Genomic DNA, 21436 nt, shown 5'->3' with positions numbered 1-21436 from the left:
TATAAAAGACTTTTACTGTCTTACAGCTACATCTCAGAGGATTGTATCATAGCGTACGTCACACCTGTTGGCTCAAGCCAAGCCTCTACTGGCTAGGAGTGCCTATATATTCCCACTTCTCCAGATACCGCAAGTCCGTGCAGTTGCGTATGCAGGGCCGGTGCGCCCATTTAGGCTAACTAGGCAGTCGCCTAGAGCGCGTAAATGGAGGGGGCGCTGATCAGCCTGCCCCGCAAACCCCCCGCGCCACCACCACCCTCCCACAGCGCTCGCTCGCGCTCCTCCCGCCTATGGAGGGGACGCTGTGAGCTCCTCAGCGGCTGCAATGAGCGAGCGGTGGCGCTGGCGGTGGCAGCGCCCGTAGCTGAAGCCTTCCTGAAGTTTGCCTTTGTAAAGAGAGGGAGATGGCTTGGATCTAAAAACCCAGCTGTAGCCACTCATGCAGGTTCTTCCCCACCCAACTGGCTGGCAGCCCTCTGAGAAGTGGTTTGAGAAGGTCAGAAGACTCTCAAGAGCAGCTTGTGGGGAGACACAGGGGGACTGGAGAAAACGGAAAGTCCAGTAGCCACATCTGAGTGGAAGCTTTCCCCCCTCTCCCTCTTAGACATATGGATCCAAACCCCAGTTATGAACTATATAATTTGGCACATGAGAAGCTTAGGACGGCGTAATTGTAAAAAAAAAAAAGTAGATAAAGGATGCCTAAGGAAATCTTTGGCCTTCCATGTGATGTTGGACCATATCAACCTCGCCCAGCATGGCCAACAGGGCTGATGGGAGTTGTAGTCCAACATCTGGAGGTCACCCACCCATTGCCTTGGGAGATACGAAGTATAGAAAGGTTGTCCAGAACATATGAAATAAGATTGGCTGCAATGTAACAATTTGGTGGTCAGTGAGCAAAAAAGGAAATCCCCTAGAACTAAATGAAGGACGAGGAATGCCAGAAGTATGACAGTGTGAGAAGTATCGGATTTATCGTGCACGTGATCAAGTTCAGAAAGATTCCTCAAGAGAAAGGTAGCCATTTTGATCTGAATCCCAAAATCTTAAATGGGCAGAAGCATGACCTGTGGATATTAGCCATGTGGGGAGCGGCAAGGATCAGAGCATGTTCCTAACTAGAAAGCCAGATTTGTAGAACCTACAGAAAAAAGGTGCAGACCGTAAACAGAAGAATGAATGGCTAAATGTTGTAGCTGGCTCAAGGAACAAGGGGCCTATACTGAAGGAACAGTGCTAATTTTGCATCTAGAAGAAAATGAAAGAAAGTAACATCTGTATCAAAGAAAGTGGAGGCAGAATGTTGGCATATTCAAGGGAGGAAAGGTGTGAGGAAGAGAATGACACACATATACCCCAGTTTGCACAGTATGATCTTGACTTATGTATCTTTTTATCTTTCAATAAAGAATATTAAAAAACCTATTATATGTGTAAGATGCTACAACACTCCCGGTTCTGAAAGAAGAAACCCCCGTGATCAAGAAAAGTAATGGTGGTAAACATTAGTTATTTATAATTACATGACCTCTCTGATAATATTTCAACAATATATTCTATACAGGCTTCATGAATGATTTTGAGATTTGGTTCTGCAGAGAAATCAGGGAAGCTTACCTAAAATAACCTGAATAGGGCACCCAATGACAACAAAAACTGAGACATATAAATGAATAGTTTATACTGACAAACATATAAGAATGATATGTGAAATATATGAAAGGCATAAATGTTCAAACAAAGCAAGCTCTGATAGTAATGTATTCCAAATGTATCAGACTGAATTTTGGAATCTCGCCATTAACTTGTTTCCCCCCCTCCCCGAAACAATATGGAGATTTTTAGAACTAACTAATAGAAAGTACCTACAACAAACCTACGTGATATGAGGTCAAAACATTTTTTCTCTTCTGGGTTTGTTTTCACTTGGCAAGTTAACAGATTGAGCTTTGCAGGAGGCCGGTTTGCCTGATTAAAGAAGAAAACAAAACAAAAAGGAATATCCCTTAGTAAAAATGCATAAAGAATAAAGACTTTCCTGTTATCACGGATTTCAAAAGGGAGAATCCTCCTGCATACAAGGCACCCAAGATATGCCCATGGAAATTACCAAAATAGGCAGATATCCAGTTCTTTTGAATAAGCGATAGGAAGTGGAAACGATTGGGCAAGTTCACAGCAATCTGAACTGTAAGGAGGAATGGGTCAAATGGCTACTTCCCGTATTACAAAATTAAGATGTGTCTACACCTTAGAAAGATGTGAGCCTTGGGAAGCAGGTCAAGAATGGCTGGATAAATTTACTTTAGTTCTAAAATTCCATTCGGAAATATAGTTGACGGGTACAACTCACACCACTGTCCTTTATGCTTTATGAAATAATTGTGTGAGCGCTATAATTTACTTGTGAGCACATCCTCCTGCTGCAACACTTGGCCAATACAGGAAGCATCTACATTGGTAATAAAAGTGCATTAGACTAAGTTAATATGATTTGTACTCTTGTAAAGGATCCAAAGGACAAGGTAACATTTGGCTCTCCGACTTGTTATAGTAGGCACTAGAGACAAATAAACCATTAAGAGTTATTGACACAATTAACATTACATGCAAATATTTACCATAAAAACGTAAGACAAAGCAGTTGCAAGAGATGCAGTGTGAAGAAAAACTCATATTGACTATTGCAGTCGGACATTACACAAGAATATTAGTGCCACGTTTCATAAACAGGAAAGGCAAACAAATATTTTTTTTCATGTGTTCAACTCTTGACAACTATGATGCGAGTAAATATTTGCAAAAACAAGGCTATGGTGGATTCCTCTTCCTAAGGATACATCTTTTCATCATGACTGGTTTATGAGAACATTATGGGCTGGTTTACACCAAACGATTGCATTCAGATTTTACACATGGTTAAGGCATGGGAGCAAAAACATTTAGGGCTCATCAACACTGGAGTGTAACATGGATTTGAAGCTGCTTAGGTCTCGGTTTTTTGCAGCAACTTGTACTTCCCCAGACCACAGATAATCCAGTAAAAAGAATATAATAATAATAATATTATAATAATTTATTATTTATACCCCGCCCATCTGGCTGGGTTTCCCCAGCCACTCTGGGCGGCTTCCAACAGAAAAATAAAACACAATAGTCTATTAAACATATACTATATAAAAATGGCGTTATCCAACTGCAGATGCACTGAACTGCATTGTGTGGGTGGACTTCTTCTTTTTTAAGTGCGATAATGTTTCACTGGGTGCAGTCTGTCGCCACATCCCCTATTTCCATTCCCCCCCTATCAATCTAAAGTAAAGGCTTATCATCAGTTGTTGTTGAAGGCACATTTGCATTATTATTGTTTTTAAAACAGCTCTTCTGCCTGGAATTACTCTTGCATAACCAGCTGTATTAAAAATAAAAATAACATTTGCCCTTGCAGGTAAGGAGGCAGGAAAGAAAACGAGGAGGAAAAGAAGGAAAGAGGAAGAGGAAGAGGAAGAAGAAACAGCATATATAAAAACATAGTAAAACATAAAGCATTAAAAACTTCCCAATACAGGGGCTTTAATGAAAGTGATTCCCAATCTTTCTTTGCCTGGCTTGGAGTGACACACCTTATTTTACATCTCTTTTGAGCAAATCTAATATATTAGAAAACCTGTATTTATTTATTTTAAAGCATTTTAAAGGTGTATGGCCACAGATAAACAGCTGTTTTTCATGCCTACGGGAACTGTCAGATTTCCTTGCTTAGAGCAACACACCTGTATTTTAAATTTATTTTTTACGACTGATTTGCACAAACCTGGCATATTGGAAAACTTGTATTACAAAAACAAAAACTAGAAGGTGGGCACCTGCAACTAAGCAAATAGCATGCATGTTCACAATGGACCTCAGTTTTCGAGAACTTACAGTGAGAGAGGAAGCACTAATTGAAGGAAGGGGGTAGCAACACAGAGAGGGAAGACATCCCATTCAAGCACCAGCTACAAGCTACATTTTGGAGGCATAAAATTGAAAGCACTTGCATGTGGATGGAGATGCACAAATGCGCGCACGGAAACAGCAGCCCAAGTACCCATGAATGCTGTCGTGTGGACAGAGTCTAGTCTGCACCAAGGCCAGTGTGAATATATTTACACCAACAAAACACAACAAGGTGAAAATTAGCCCCATGTCTCTTTGTGAAGTGAAGGATAATTGAATGTTTCTCTAGAGAAATAAAAGAAGAAACTCATTAAAACAGAGCAAGCATAACCGAGAAGAAAACAAACAATCACCGTTTTGTTTTCCATTTTTAACCATCACCACCACAACAAAGGACAATTTTAATGACTAGGAAACACATTTGGTCAGGGTTTCCATTGCATTTAATTAGAAACTTGACCTGAAGGGTTTTACTTAAAACAGCAGGTCAAGAGATTAGGACTGTGCAGAAAAACTGCTGAATTCAGCGTTGCACCGTAACATTACACTACAATGACATTATAATGTTGGCACAGCAAACAGAGAAGTTGGTGCATGTAAAACAAATATTCTTTGGCCCGGCATTTCTTCCTTTAGATTCTGAAGAATGGAAGGTCCCTATTTGATCCACTGGATGACTGGATCAACCTTACTTTCTTTAGAAACAAAGGTAATCTTCAGATTCCATCTAGAGCTTTGATATTTGAAAAGGAAGATGTGTAGCAATAACTGACAGAGACAAGAAAAAATACCAGAATCTAGAAGTAGCCAGGGGGGAGTGGTATGTGAGTGAGGGGTAAGGTGGGTTGCGTTTATAGCACAAAATCACTTAAGTTTTGAAAGGCAACATAATTTGGGGTGGAAGGATAACCCAAATTAAGGATAGCAAAAACAAGGCTATCCCACATAACTAGATCAACATAATTTCACCAGAGCTAAAGCGCACATGAATAGAGGAATGTTCATCTAATACAAGAGCCCAGGAGGAAGAAAAAGGACATTCTTTCTTTCTACAACATGAGAACTGGGAGGCACAATGCACACCTTAGAGAACGTGAAAGGTCAGAAAGAAATGGAACTGCCCCAGACCAAGATCAGTTCAAGGGCCAGTGTAACTCAGAACAGGAGCTAATTTGATAACCTAGCGCACAATCTCAGACGAACTATGGTCATACTAATGGAGTGGTTCTCCACATGTGTGTTCCTTTTTACCCACTACACAGTAGCCATGTATGTACTGATATAAATCTAGCATTAAAGGCAAGGCCTACCAGACATGGGGAATAACATTTGGAAGGCTTGTACCTTAACACACCAACAATGGCAGGTAACCCAACAAAACACAGCAGAAAACAAGGAATAATGCCTTTAGTGTGAATGACCACACCAAAATGCCAAAGAGGAAGAATAAGTTTAAACAGTTCTGCGGGCCACAGCAAAAGGAAGATGCGGACTGAAAAGCTGAAAACCATTAAAAGAGCCAATCTAGTCAGTCTGTCAGAGGCCTATCCTGAAAGGGCAAGGAGCCACAGGCACCTGTCCAAGGAAGAAATTCAGGGCATGCAGCCATTCTGATGATTCTTAATATGCAAGGCAAGGTAACCTCAATCCCTGAGATGCATCAAGCATTTAGTATCTGAGAAAAGTGCAGATTTTGCAAGTACCAGAATTTCTGCGTCTGGTTAGCTGTCCTGATTGGATATTGGAGAAAAGGGGCTTTTTAAACTTGAGAGCCACACAGCTGGCAAAAGTGTGGTAGAATGTCCCAAGTGACAATAGGGTGGATTACAAAGAGGAAAATATGTTGAATTGTTACCCATGAACTGTTAAAATTGTTCTTACTGATGGAGAACAACAATTTTGAATCGTGTTGATCTTCATTCCTGCTTGCTAGAAGGCACCAACCAATATTTATCAGTTGGTAAAAGCACAAGAGATGACAAGTGTTGCTCCTTTAGTACCTATGTATATTGTAAGCCAACTACATGAAGTCTGTATTTTGAGACTATCTATTTCACCAGACAGAAAAAGGCTGCACAAACTCGGGGCCATAACCAACAAAGAAGTCACTTCTAGCAGTCTCCAAGGAGAATTATCAACTATGTGCACAGCATGTAAGTTATTCCCATTCCTGCTGTAAAGCATAGAAGGCCCTAATACAATTACAATGAAAGAAAGAAAGAAATATTTAGATCTTGGAAGAAAAGTACTTACAATCAGATCTAAAGACAGTCCGCCTATCAACCCGTCCTCGTTTGAACAAAATGTATCCACTCTAGCACATGAGATTTTCAAAAAACCAACCCTGAATTCGAAAGGAATTTGGACTGCAACCCCAACCTTTTAGTTTTTACTTTGCAAAACATATTTAAAATCCATCTAGTGCTGGAAATTGGGGGCCACTTCACCTGTAACAACTCTTTTATACAGAATTTGTTATTGTGTAAAAAGAATATGAAAAAACCATATCCATATTTAGTTTCCTACACAGAAGTTGTATAAAGTTGCAACTTAAAACAAACTCAGTGAGACTTTTTCAGGGTGGACATGCATGGGATTGTGCTGTAAGTACTGTATTGGAAATAAGTCCTAGGTAAAGCAGTTTTGAAAATTCAGTGGCTCAATTAAGATAAACCTTCACACTCTCACCATGGTTTGGAAACCAAACTGCAGTTTCATATGCTTCCCCCCCTATTTTTACGTGTGGCTCTCTCTACAGTTTCCTACAAAACACAAACCTCAGCTTGTTGGTACACTCAAATTAGCAAGCTAACACATGGTTCAAAAACAGAATTAGAAACCATCATTTGAAGCAGCAGAGTTGATTCTGGTTGGGAGAGCAAGTGCTAATTATATTTTGCCAATTTTGAATTTACAGCAAGCAAAGGATAGTGATAAACAGGAAACTGATGTCAGCAAAGCCATGTGCAAGGGAAGGAAAATGGGAATGTGTTAAGAAGTAAGTTTGTTCATAACCACCCCACCCCTACCCCCCCATATATGGTTTTGAAGCTCATCTGAAATAAGCCAGTATGAAATGAGAACAAAGGGGGAAAGTATAGAGAGGCAACTGTCTTGAAAAAAGTAGAAAGCAGGGTTGCCATATTTTGAAGAGCAAAAAAAGAAGACTTCTACTTTTAACTATGGATTGCTATGATGACTCTAACCATTAAAAAGAAGACATGTGGCAAAGTACAGCTGTGCAGAAATATTAAAGGCAAAGAGAAAACAGTAAAATAATCGTCTTTCACTGCTTCTTACCCATTTTAGGTATCAAGCAGGGTTGTGATATTTATCTCTCATGCAGTTTTTTTTAAAAAAACAGCTGTTCTTTAAACAACATTGTCTAAATGATAACTGAACATAATAATACAAGCATCATAAAATCTAATTCCATGGAAAGTGCATAAAAGTTAAGAAGAAAATGGAACACCAAGGGAGAGGAAGGAAGGAAGGAAGTCAGGTTCGGCAGAACAGCTGTATATATTTGAATGTATTATTAGGACAAATATGTGTATAGATTTGTTTAATTATTTTTGAAAATTTTTGTGATACCTTCCTTCGGGTGTTTTGTTTTGTATATGGAAAAACAATAAAAATGTATCTAAAAAAAATAAAAAATAAAATCTAATTCCATGACCTTCTGTCTCTCACACACACTGTTGGTTGCATTTCTACGTGGAAGAAGAAACTGGGGCTAAAATGTATGTCTTTTGAGGCCAAGCATTACAAATATTACACAGTAGCTCACACAATGAATCTATTATTATACAGACTATGAATATTTAGACAGTCACACAGCGCAGGTATTAGCTTTCCATGCCATGCTGAGGAATGGGCAACTTCAAAATGACATTAGATAAATGAATGAAGAATATTATTTCTTAACGACTGCTATTCACAGTGGCTACATATTATCACCAGTATTAAGAGGAATAATGCCTCTGGATATCAGTAGCTGGAAAGCAAGCAGGGGAGAGGCTGTTGTATGCATGTCCGGTTCGTGGGCTCCCCAGAGGCGTCTGGCTGGCCATGGTGAGAACAAGATTCAAGCCCCATGTTGGGACAAAAAAATTCCTGCATTGCAGGGGGTTGGACTAGATGACCATCGTGGTCCCATCCAACTCTACAGTTCTATGATTCTAAGATGCTAGACCAGATGGAGCCTTTGGTCTGATCCAAAAAGGCCCTTCTCATGTTCTTATGTAACCTGTCTGCCTAGCAGTCCTTGCTTACAACACGTTTTCAGTTAAATGACCTTAACATCCTTAGAGGTGTACAGAAAAAGCCAAACAGGTTTTTTTTGTTTTTTTAAAATATAAACTGCTACCTTAAGCATATTATTATTATTATTATTATTATTATTATTATTTACACCCCGCCCATCTGGCTGGGTTTCCCCAGCCACTCTGGGCAGCTTCCAACAAAAGATTAAAAATACATTAAACATCAGTCATTAAAAACTTCCCTAAACAGGGCTGCCTTCAGATGTCTTCTAAACGTCAGATACTAATTCTAGAGTGCAAAAGGCAGGTGGATGGCATTACCTGACTTTTTGTCTTAAGCCTATTCTGTGAAACACCCCGAGATCTTGTGATGGAATTTATAAATTCAATTAACGAATAAAATAACAAACAAACTTTCTAGGCAATATAAATGATCTATTTATCTGCATGATTGTTCATGGAATATTTAACTGTGGAAAAGCACTGTGGTTTAGCATACCGTAATATATCCGGGCAACAAGATCAGGTTTTATTTCATTTCTTCAACTGATTTAGAGATTACATGGCCAAAAAAATAAATAAAATAAAACACTGGCCTAGAAAGTTTGAATTAACAGCTTTCATTCTAGCTGACATGGGGAAGGGCCACAGCTCAGTAGCAGAGAATCTGCTTTGCGTGCAAAAGGTCCCAAGGTTTATAGGGCTGGGAGAGATCCTGCCCCAAACCCCGGAAAGCCACTGTAAGTCTGGGTAGAAAATATGACCCAACAGTCTGACTCAGTATTAAGCAGCTCCCTGTGTCTATAGACCTAATCACTTATTTTAAAAACAACAAGAACTCTACACTTAAAAGGATTCCTTTTACAAACATGATGCCACAATAGCAGATTACTTTTCAGATCATGTCACTTATACTTTCCTCATCCATCTGCCCCAGAATAAGAGCTCATTATTTTTAACAGCATAGTAAAACATTTGGTTGTTTTCATAACCCATCGCCAGGCATGGTAACAAATGAGTGGGCGAGTATTTAATTCTCATAGCAATTTGGCCAAGTGGTTGCTTTTTTGAAAAGTTAAGTGATCTCAATGAACATGCTCACTTAAGGAATCTGGCTGATACTGTAACTATAAATACAGAGGCAGCCTAATTTGGCCTTTTTTTCTATTAGCAACAGGCTGTGTGCGTAGAGTACTATAAACAAATACTTACTGTACCATGGGAAATTGTAAGGAAACCATTTTTAACCGTGCACTTCCTCTTCTGCCACACTTTTCTGATTCTGTTTATTTTTTAAAAGAGAGAGAAGAAGGTCTAAATTTTGGTATGACTCGTCTTGTTGCAAAAGGCTGCCAAGCTCTTTTTCTAACTTTTCTTTCAAAGCTACATACTCATCACTTAAAAAAAGAAAGAAAAGAAAAAGCATACACACCCATCACTTTTCTTATAGAGGCTACCATCTCTTTCAGTGCCGTGTTCCTTATTTCCCTGAGGTTGATGTAAACTATAAGTCGTACTCTGACGGAGCTGAGAATCCTAAAGGCAAAAAAACAGATCAGTTATTAAAAAAAAACCCACTGTGCTTTGTGTCATCCCAGCTCAAAACTCCATCACATTCCCATTATTCATAGCCCAACCAGCTCTGATGATGACAAAAGATCCATTAGCACCTTTCACTTTTTCCTTTCTTTTTTACTCTGCAGCAAAATGGGCCATTTAAAATACAGGCATCACCACCATCAAAAATACCTGGTTGTCAAGGCCCTCACTGGTGGGCACAGTACTCAAGACTCGCAGCTCAAGTTTTTGGCAAAGGCTTTAATGAGCAGGTTAGTACATACACAAGTCCGGTTACAAACCATTCACAATTTGCTTTCAACTGGAAGCACGATGCTGGGGCAATCCTGTGGATCTGGCAGTCCCATCATGACTACCCTGCAAAAGCTAACTTCTTTAAATACCCCTCTAGACTTCTCAATAGCACATACAATCAGTAGCGACCCAAGCGTTGCTGCAACAGTTAAGTTAGCTCCATATAGCGTCTCAGTGCACTAAAGCACAATCGTTTAGCAATTTGATTAAGCAGAAATTCATAGGTTTTTATGTTGCAATCTTGCCACATACACTTTGCAAAAACTGGCTCCCAATAATCCAGTTATGAATTTGAGGCGAATGTATGCTCTGATAAGTCAGCTTTTGCTTACAAGGGAAAAGAATGGAATCTCAACGAGTAATTAAGTATAAATCTGAATATTTTAAACAATGAATACTCAACAGGGACAGCATACATTTCAATTAATCTGTGTGCAAACAGATCTATCACACATCCTTCACAACACAAAATACAAGAGAGCTCAAGGGACGGACAGACGGACAAAAGCCAAGCAACTGGATTTCAGCAAAGGAAATAATTTTCAAACTAGTCTGACCTGCAACTAAACATTGCAGTGTGAAGTGCTCCAGTTAATGATTTGAGACACTGCATTCCATTCCCCACTCCTGTTTTGTTTTTCAAATTTCCACCCAACAGTTATTCAGCATTCCACTGAGTATGCTCACTTTCCATTAGGCTGTTTTTGCCACAAGGATTTTCGTTGAAAGATTTTATTCTTTTTTTATATATTCCAAACTTTGGGGTGTGTCCCCAGGCCTGCTAATGCTTTCCTCTTGTGAGTGGATGATGCCATTTTGGCTATAGAAGGACCAGCACTCAAAGAATTAAGATCGGTATCAGTGTATGTGCTTTGCCTTGATTTAATTTATGCATCTTTAAATAGCTAAAATATGTTCACACAATTTGCAAAATATGAAACAATTAGGCCAACAGATTATGTTTCAGAAAAGAAGACCAGTTACTTGAAATGCACATGACAATCATGCAATGTACCATTTACAAAAAACATTCAAAGGACTTACTCTCCTAGACTTCAGTCACAAAAGGCAAATGCATTTTAGGAAGAAAAAAAGATCAGTTGCAGTGCAAAAAACAAAACAGTATTGGATAGTACACCAGAGGGATTCTGACTTGGTTTAAGACACATTAAGGTCCTAATAGCACAGATCTGAAGGTACCTTTTTTGTGCAAAATTAGGTATCCAAATGATCTATGCACAAAAAATCATTTCCCATTCATTTTAGAGGTAGCGACTTTCCATGACTTTGCTTCATACATACCACTGGGGTACCCTGGGGATGTGCAGCCAAGTGAACTTGAAAGCCACTCAGCATACACTTTTAAATCTAACAGCATCAGATACGACAAAATCTAATTAGACATATAGTTTTAAATGCTTTACTCCATGCTTCTGAAGCATAAGGTGGTTCATCCTAATCAGAAATGGAAACTGTCCCCCTAGGGACATTCTAGACGACATTCAACTAAGTTTTACTTAGTGTAGATCCCCTGAAATTAATGGACCTAACTTAATCAAGTCCATTAATTTCAACCGGGCTACTCTGGATAACACTTAAACTGAATACCACCCTTTGTCTCAACCAGAACTCCTGCTCAGGATTGAAAACCATAAGCCAAAAAACAATATGGCTATATACATACAGCTGCATAAACAGCTACATATTTCTTAGAAGCTCCACTGCTGAAGAAGCCAAATGTTCTTCATTCCAGTTGAGTAATCTAGCCTCTTTAGCAGGCTATGCCCAGAAGTCAACCCAATCACTGGTGTGACTTACAAGCAGCCACCCTAAACACTTTCAAAGAGGGAGACGGGTCAACTAAATTGGGAGAACTAGTGGCAAAAGCCTATGGACACACTGGACTCGAACCCCGCTGACTTGAACTTAATGGTTATGAACGTGCTGAACCGGAGACCTCTGGGCCACACTCCCGGAAACACTCAGCCTCTAGCCACCAAGGTTTTCATGCTCCCCAGGGCCCAAATGCAGGCAACAGCAAATAGCAGAGAATCACTGGAATTTTAAGGCCGGAGAATTGCTGCTTTAAAGCTCTCCAACCCACAGGAACGCGGTGGAACCCAGGAGAGGAAATTCAAGCCCATGGACTCACAATCTTTCCTGAAGAATGGAAGGCAAACCCATGGTGACTAAGGGGTTGGCTGCAGCGAGAGATGTTGCTCAGTGGTTATGATCATTCTGGTTATACACATGTGGGAGCTGAAGGCCCTTAAATTGAGTAAGGAATGATCCTCTGCCTTAGCAACAGAATCATCTCGTTCTCCACTGCCCTTTGTGAGTTTTCATTAGTCAACAATTCTACGCATAACTGTCCAGTCTCCTCTGCAAATGGACTTGAATGTCAAGACAGAATTCAATCCATCATATGTAGCATTCTAACAGGTTACAGCTTTGGGGAGGGGATAGTATCTCATAATAAACAAACTGCTCTCTCAATAGAGGCAAATGTGGATGAAAGAGGTACCATTTCAATTTTCAATGTGTTATGCGCATATATGCATAATCTTATTGATTATATAATTTCTTTTAATTTCTGCACAAACACAGAACCCTTAGGAAGAACTGCATAGAGACCATGAAGAAGAGTGCTTTTTGTCTGAAAATCCACATAGTTTATTCAAGTGTGATACAGGACCCACCACATAGCATAGGGATAGAGAAGCTGCAGCCCTCCAGATGTTGAACTACAACTCCCAACATTCCTGAGCATTGGCCATGCTGGCAGGGGCTGATACAAGTTGGGGGTCTAACAACAGCTGAAGAGTCACAAGGTCCCTCATCCCTGTACAGTGGTGCCTCGATTTACGAATTTAATCCGTTCCGAAGGCACCTTCGTAAGTCTAAAAATTCGTAAGTCGAAAAATGCCATTGGAAATGTGATTTCCCATAGGAATGCACTGGAAACGGAAAAATTTGTAAGTCGAAGCAACCCTATGTAAAAATTCGTAAGTCAAAAAATCCCTATCTAAAACCGCCGCGGTTTTTTTCTGGATGTAGAGACATTCGTAAGCGCGCAGCCATTACCCCCATTTGTAAATCGAAAAATTCGGTTGTCGAGTCGTTCGTAAGTCGAGGTACCACTGTATAGCACTGGTCTTTGAACAAACTGTATAGATTTGACACGTTCAGGCAAAATCTGTTTTTCACTTTTATTCCTCTCTGGGAACTATTCCAAAAGCCATCACATAGACACAAAACATTAACTCTCCCAGATTATTATTTTTCTTTTTTTAAATAAAAAAGTCTACATTTCCAGATTCTCTACCATAATGCCTGAGTGGAAGGCAAGCAATTAAGCCTTAGTGCAAAATAAAAATAAAAATGAGGGACAAGCTTTGCAGAAACCTTAACAAGATCACAGCTTCCTGTTTCCGGCGGTGAGAAATGGCTGACTCCCATACGATCGGACCTCAGCCGTGCCGATAATTCAGGGTTGATATAGGGGTAATTAGCCCTGGGAGACTCCCCAGGGTGGGGGAGGACTGTTTCATAGACCCACACAGATTGTCCGAGATTGTCAGCTTGCATCAAGGTGCAAACGGCAGGACACTGGGTCCCAGAGCACAACACGGCTGGCACTCTTCGAAGTCACTTTCATAGCCGGAAATATCTGTTTGATAAAATAATTCAATTTGGACAATAAACAGACATAGTCTGGACCGAAGAAGACTGAGGGAAAAACCTGCAGAACTGCACAGTCCCTGGTGTTTAAGCTCGGACTTCAAAGAGATTCTCATCATGGTGTTTGGATTATAGAGGTGATTGGTACTTTCTTTTTTTCTTCTCAATACCTACAATTGTTTTTCTACGCCAAGCCTCATTAAGAAACCCTTTTTTTAAAAAGTACAGATGGACTTCTATTTATAATTAAACATTCAATTGCACAGCTTTACTTAGACTTGAAAGACTTGATAAAGATAAAAGAAGAAACAAGATGGCGCTTGTTAATATGATGCAGCACAGAAAAATGAGAGTTCCTCCCTTTTTCGAGGGAAGTGGGAGATGCTTGCTGGCTGACTTTGTAGTGACTTGAGACAATCATTTGGGATAACATACAGTGCATCTGTTTGCAGAATTTCTTCATTATGAGCTAGAGAGAAGGCTAAATGGATGTCTAGCAGCCCTCCCTTCAGAAGGGGCAATTGTGTGATCTCCGAAAGCTGATCGATCGCCAAATGACTTGTATCTGTGGAATACAGTTCATTTACATTGCAATATTGCAAACAGTATGCTCAACAATTTTCAAACGACAGGCTTGGACAACAGCCCGTATTGGAATAATTTAACAATATGGGAGTTGCTGTGTCATTAAACTTTAAATGATAGACTTGGACAACAGCCCGGATTGGAAGATTGGAATGAAGTCAGGAAAAGCTGCACTAGCAAATAGACAGTTGAAAAAATACATATATACAAATAAAGCTGTATTTGATGGATGAAAGGATATATGATTTCTGACATGACTGAGAATCGCATAGCCAGGGATGGAGAACTTTAAAGCGTTAAGATCGGAATGTAGAAAATATGAGAACAAGAAGAAGGCAGGAACGAAGATATTGGAGATATACTTCAAGAGGTCCAGACTATGGGAAGCTCAGAAAAATTAATAATTAATAATTTGGATTGTAAATTATTTATTTTAGTTTATTGTTTTTAATTGGATTATGATTATGATTTGATGAATATGTTGATTGGCTGTTTTTATTGGGAAATTAATAAAAGTGAATTTTTTTTGAAAAACCAGAAACCTTAACAAGATCACCTTGAACCCAAAACAAATTCATACAACCACTAAAATTATAAATGTTCCCATTAAATTAGAAAAAGTATGTTAAATCACCTTACATGCTCACCTCTTTCTGCTCAACCTGAAGTGCAGTTTTTAAAATGTCCCTAAGTTGAATTAATTGCTTTCTTTCTTCATCCTGCACTTGTTTAATCTGCAGCGAAGACACAACAAAAGCTTGAAATAAACTGGCAGGGCTTCTACTCATCAGTACAAACCTTGATGCAGAGGTAATTCTCCTGTACCCTTAAGCAGCACATCCACTGACACTTGGGAGAGGGGAATGACAGCGAGGCCCTGCTCTTCCCCTTCACATGTTCAGGCACCACCACACATATGCTTCTGGTTTCACCTCCTCACTCCCCACAACAGCTGTACAATAAGACCAAATCTCCTGCAAGACAGAACAAGGGGAAGGAGGGAGCCAGGACGGCTGGCTGGCTAAAATACCATTACATGGCTGTTGCTGGATTAGGTCAGAATTGCTCTTTCTACTGGTCCTCCTCAAACCTTGTCCATCTGCAAGATAGCCATTTTGCTTTTTGAGCTCATAATTTAAAAGTTGTCTTTCCACCTGTCCTCTTTTCTCTCTCTTTCATTCTATTCTCCCCTCTCTCCTGAATACCATTCCTTTATGGATCCATCTCTTTCCCCGCTGAAATTTTTAAAAGTTGTGAAGGTGTATGCTGCACTTTGTGGCTTTGTTTTGCTTTTAGATGGAATTTATTATTATTATTAATTTTATGAGACTCTCTGGAGCAGGCTTCCTCAAACTCGGCCCTCCAGATGTTTCGAGACTACAATTCCCATCATCCCTGACCACTGGTCCTGCTAGTTAGGGATCATGGGAGTTGTAGGCCAAAAAAACATCTGGAGGGCTGAGTTTGAGGACACCTGCTCTGGAGTCTCCAGTTGAAAAGCAAAGTATGCAAATGTAATAAGTAATATGAGGGAGATATGGTTACTTACTGTGTGAAGATCTGTGGAGAGCTTCTCTATCGATGGTTTTAAACTTTCAACTGCTTTCAGACCATCCTGAAAGAAGCTTTGGAAGTAAAAATAAAATAAAAAGGAATATAAAATTAATTTAAGATGCCTTAAAATTCCTGAACAGAAAAGACACAAAGCATTGATCGGTGTGTGGGTGTGGGTGTGTGTGCGCGCACACACACACACACACGCACACACCACTAATTACATGTGAAAATCTGTAAAGAAACTTGATCACGAAACACATTTCCTTTAGGCACCTCTGCAATATGGAATCTACACCCTTTTTGCGAAACAAAGGAACAGGCAAGATTCAGTAGTCATAGGGAAGCAGACAGTTGACCTATATCTCTTGGGCTCCTGTGGGATTTTTGTCTAAGATATTTTCAGGACTAGAGCAGAATTCAAGTAAGGAAATGGGGGGGAAATGCTATTTGATGCTTTGAGAAAAGGGGCTGATTAAAATATCCCCATTGCAATATTTGTTGCAACAATATTTCACCATCACTATTTTACCAACTAACCCAAATTTAACAAAAAGCAAGAAGACTGAAATGGTACAGAGGGGTTTCAAAATAAAAGGGGAGAACTATTCTCTCTTACGTAAAATAAAAATACGCTCTTCGTGACTTCATTCTGGAGTTTTTGGCCGTCATCCAAAGTAGTCATTTGAACTCAGGTAAAGGAACAGCGCCCATACAGATGTTATTGGGGATTTTCACTGCTGTTCTGCCCAATAAGGCAAGCTTGCCTTTCAGCTGCTGCTGCCCAAGAGAGCTGCAGCCATCGAAACCACAAAGAAATCTCTGTCTTTTTGTGTGTAATTTTCTGAAACACATTTAAACTCCTGCTTTGGATCATGGCCACACAACATCCAACATTATATTCTCCTGGGTTTCTATGGGTTCATTAACATGTAAGTCAGTATATGACCCAAGCCCATTTTTGTACCTCTATGTGAGATGTGAGAACAATGCCAATAGTTCATGCCGTATGCACTGAATCTGGTAGATAACTAAGGATGCAATCCCAACTCCTTCCTGGTGTGACTCTGCAGAGTAGCACTGCCACTGCTACATCTGCTCTTGGCAGCTACGGTGAAAATGTGGGGGGAGAGGCAATAGTGTCCGGTCCCTGCACCAGCTCCAGCTCGGCCACGATCCAGGGTTAGCTGTCTCATTTTGCTCTGTTTCAGGTCTTTCCATGAGCCTCTACTGATGGGGACACTGCCAGCTGGCCTCCCTCCCACCTGCCCATTTGTTGGCCAGCAGGAGGCTGATTCAGCTGGCAAAACTGAGCAAAGGGACACCTCCATACAGTTCAACTTACACCCCCCCCCAAAAAAATCCCCCAGCATAAAGGAGATTTGGATTGCTCTGTCTGGCATCAAAGTAAGCCATGTTTAGATCAGACTTGGCAGTTGCTTGTGCTTTCCAGAACTTCCATAGATATGCAGAAAAAGAAAGGCCTTTCCTTCCCATTTTTATGTTAGGGTCATCTCTGAATGGCAGCAAAGAAAACATGGAGCGCGTTGTTCATGTCAGAGCACCATGTGCATAAGGGAGCTCCTTAAGAAGCTCTTGAATGGGAGGGTTATATTTATTGCTACTGGGAGACACAAAGGCTTTGCCTTTGAAATATTGACATTTGTAGTCCACAGACATCTATGCAGGTGCATGATTTGGGAGTTTTATACATAACAAAGCTCTATCGTTCTCCCTGTCTCTGCATTACCTTAGCTAAGGAAGGTCTGGAGAAGAAACATTCCGTTCCACGTTCAAGTCACCTTACTAATCATTCAACAACACACTGAGCTAGAATTCCTTTCTCTTTTTGAAGGCAGTAATACAAATAATGTGTTTAAATAATGCCTGGATTTTTAATCTGTTGTTTTTGTCCATTGTCCATTACAGGACTGAAACCTTTTGCTTTGGTATAAAAACGTCTGGAACATCTCAGGGGGGAGAAAAAATTCACATTTCATCTTCAAGCTCTGCAAGGCAACGCTAAGCCTGAAACTTTCCATACTGTGTGGTGGAACATTACTTTGCCTGTTAATACCAGGCACTTAACAACCATCAGCAGCCTCTTTTTGAAATGCCTGATAACTATAGTATGCATTTGGAATATATTTTTTATGTTTGTCCCTTTCCCATTGTTTGATCTTTATCCCGTTTATAATAATAATAATGTCTTTATTACGGTCATAGACCAGCAAAAAAGAAAAAGAAAACCAATAATACATAAAATAGATCTTGAATATCATCTTTGAACAATACTGTTTGAACAATATCCCGTTTGACATTTCATTTCTTTTGCTGGGCTTTTGGTTTTATTGCGTCTGTATATTTGAAAAAAATGCTTCATTAAAACATGATTCCACTCTAAAAAGACAATACTGTACAGCAAGGAACGAATGCAAGGAACACATCACAGAATGCGTATTTCGATAAAGGGGCATGGCTCAGAGGGACTGCATATGCTCTGCAAGCGGAAGGTTCCAGGTTCTAGGGAAACCCAGCCAGATGGGCGGGGTATAAATAATAAATTATTATTATTATTATCATTACAATCTTCAGCACCTCCTGGCAGGGGTGGAGAGACCCCTGTTTGAAACCCCAGACAGCCGCTGAACATCAACGTGTAGACAATCCTGAGAGATCGATCAATCAATGTTCTGACGCAGAATAAGGCAACTTCCTACATAAAGTGTATTTGTGACTTGACTGACTGTTAAGTACTCTACTGCCACTTTTAAAACATCCACCGTTTGGGAAGCAGGTGCTAAAAATGAGTGAAAAGCCAGGGCTCTTGGCGCACTGTTCCCAACTGTGTGCTTTTCCCACCCCTGTGAAACAGAACTCCTGTCAGTTGCTAGACACACTCTGCAAAATACGAGAGGTGGTATAGCTGACACGCCTCATTCCTTTTCGCAGATTACTAATCATGCCAAATGGCCATGTGGAAATTACGAATGAAAGACAACTGCATGGCTTGGTATTATCTGAGCCTAACGCCTCATTTCATTTGAAATAATACACCCGGCTGACAATAATTGACCTTTTAACCACTCAGTCTGACAGAAGAACAGTAGTACAATATATGTACAGCTGAGCTTGACAGATTTGTACATGTTATCTCCAAAAAAAACCCCCAAAAAACCATTAGTGCTACTATTCTGTCAGAGAAAGTAGGAAGAACAATGTTTTCAGAGAGCATACAGTTACCAAAAGATAAGAGAACGTACTTGCACTGTGCGTGGAAATACTTGATCAGGTTTTGAAGCAAGTCAACTCCTTTTTTAATCTTGATCTCGTTGACTTTCAGCAGGTACTGTTAAAATAAATTTTAAAAATCACACAAAATCAGTATTAATTACTGTTTCAGAATGAGGGTCATAGAGCTAGTGACAATTAAACCATTTTAATTCTGAACATTTTTTGGTGGGTGGGAGGATTCCACCACTGCTGGAGCAAATGCTGAAAAGGTTTTCTTCAGCTATCTAATGTAAGCAAGTGGAATGACAGGCCATGGTCCAAGGAACTAGTTCTGCACACCAAAAGCTTTATTATACAGCAGCTCCCTCTGCCACACGGCAAACTCCTTTTTGTCTTTTGTGAACTACTTCGTGAGATCCCCCTGAAAAGCTGTATATAATGAATAACTTAAATAAAACAAAATAAAAAAATTCCTTCAGTAGCACCTTAAAGACCAACTACGTTAGTTGGTCTTTAAGGTGCTACTGAAGGAATTTTTTTATTTTGTTTCGACTCAGACCAACACGGCTACCTACCTGTAACTTAAATAAAACAAACTACTTTTGAAAGCAAGGAGCATTTCTAAACAATTTGTGGCACGAGGCTTTCTCAGATGATTGTATCCATAATTCTCTGGAGTACTGGGGACATTTTCAATATACAGTGGTACCTCGACTTACGAACGACTTGACAACCGAATTTTCCGACTTATGAATGGGGGTAATGGCCGTGCACTTACGAATGTCTTGGCATCTGGAAAAAAACCGCGGCGGTTTTAGATAGGGATTTTTTCGACTTACGAATTTTTAGATAGGGTTGCTTCGACTTACAAATTTTTCCGTTTCCAATGCATTCCTATGGGAAATCGCGTTTCCAATGGCGTTTTTCGACTTACAAATTTTTCGACTTAGGTGCCTTCGAAACGGATTAAATTCGTAAGTCGGGGCACCACTGTATGAATAAAACCTGGTGTTTAATTTAACATGACATGAAGGCTAACAGAGTCATCAACTTCACTTGTAGTTTGGCCCTAACATCTAAAGCATACTTGCTTGGAAATTAGCTTAGTTGAAATGTACGAGAGTCACACCAAACAGAGTGGATTTACGATTGCATTGTTGATCATGGTACTGTATCTCACTCACCATGAATGTGGGCACCTGGTAAAAGGAAATGTAAAGGAACCTTGTGGGCACCTGACAGACACCCAGCACATGTAAGCAAGGGACTGCATTGGTGCTGCTATTCCCTCTTCCTTCAAATAGCAAAAGATTGATTCTGGATCCTAAAACCCAAATTAATTTACTACACGTAAGGTCTCCAGCACAGCAGATTCGAGTTTAATTTACTGGGAAAACGAATCTTCTTTAGTAGCTCCTCACAAATTAAGACCAAGTATATTGATCCTAAGCATCTAGCACTAATCAGCTTTGTTCATGTGAACACAGTACCAACTACTCTTCATTTTGGAAGCCCTACTAAAAAATACAGTCAAACCTTGGATCCTGAACGCCTCTGTTTCGAAATGTTTCAGCTCCCGAACGCCGAAAACCTGGAAGTAAATGTTCCGGTTTTCGAACGTTTTTCAGAAACCAAACGTCCAACACGGCTTCCGCTGAGTGCAGGAAGCTCCTGCAACCAATCGGAAGCCGCACCTCAGTTGTCGAACATTTTGGAAGCCAAACGGGCTTCCAGGACGGATTACGTTCGACAACCAAGGTTTGACTGAACCACAGAAAGTATATGTGACTTGCAATAAGCTTTTATGCACACACATGAGGCCAGGATGCTGAACTAGATGGGTCATTGGCCTGATCCACGAGGGCTCTTTTTATGTTTATTTTCTCTCCTCCATTTCTGTTTATTCTACATGTATAGTTTGCTGCAACAACCCAATAGGTAAACTGTTTAGCCGCCGCCCCCCCCCCCCAGAAAAAAACCCCTACAAGTTATAAGCCAACTTCAATCCATTGTTTCAAACAATAGTTTGCAGGTTACTGTCAACCGTAGCTTGCAAACTATGATCAGAGCTGGCCAGAAATGTGAGAGAATTGGCATGTGAGAAGTGAAAAGAGAATCTGCATGGAGGGGAGGGGAACTCAAAGGCAGCACATTCCCAGTCCTACTAACTGTGGATTCAAGGACAATCCGCACAGGGCTACTGCCATACAAAACCAAAGAGCAACCAAGTTTGAAACCGAACTGTTACAGAACAATCCCCAGGCAGCAAATTCATTGCAGCCCTTCAGGGCATGAGCAGCTCT

The 21436-nt window shown here is 40.1% G+C and overlaps 1 protein-coding gene across 4 annotated transcripts in view; it reads right to left on the bottom strand.

Moving 5' to 3' along the window:
• Positions 1 to 21436, bottom strand: part of ASAP2 (ArfGAP with SH3 domain, ankyrin repeat and PH domain 2) — a 97114-nt gene that overhangs the window by 32708 nt on the left and 42970 nt on the right. For all 4 annotated transcript variants that reach the window (XM_035109873.3, XM_035109871.3, XM_035109874.3 and 1 more), the window contains exons 7-12: positions 19163 to 19248; positions 15895 to 15970; positions 14993 to 15079; positions 9640 to 9743; positions 9420 to 9489; positions 1884 to 1971 (exon numbers count right to left, since the gene is read on the bottom strand). In XM_035109873.3, the coding sequence (XP_034965764.3) occupies positions 1884 to 1971; positions 9420 to 9489; positions 9640 to 9743; positions 14993 to 15079; positions 15895 to 15970; positions 19163 to 19248 (511 nt within the window). The remainder of the gene's footprint in view (positions 1 to 1883; positions 1972 to 9419; positions 9490 to 9639; positions 9744 to 14992; positions 15080 to 15894; positions 15971 to 19162; positions 19249 to 21436) is intronic.

Source organism: Zootoca vivipara, chromosome 3 (genome assembly GCF_965207765.1).
Source record: "Zootoca vivipara chromosome 3, rZooViv2.hap1.1, whole genome shotgun sequence".
Taxonomy (NCBI): Eukaryota; Metazoa; Chordata; class Lepidosauria; order Squamata; family Lacertidae; genus Zootoca; species Zootoca vivipara.
The sequence above is the reverse complement of the archived record's forward strand: the minus strand, read 5'-3'. Positions and strand labels throughout refer to the sequence as shown.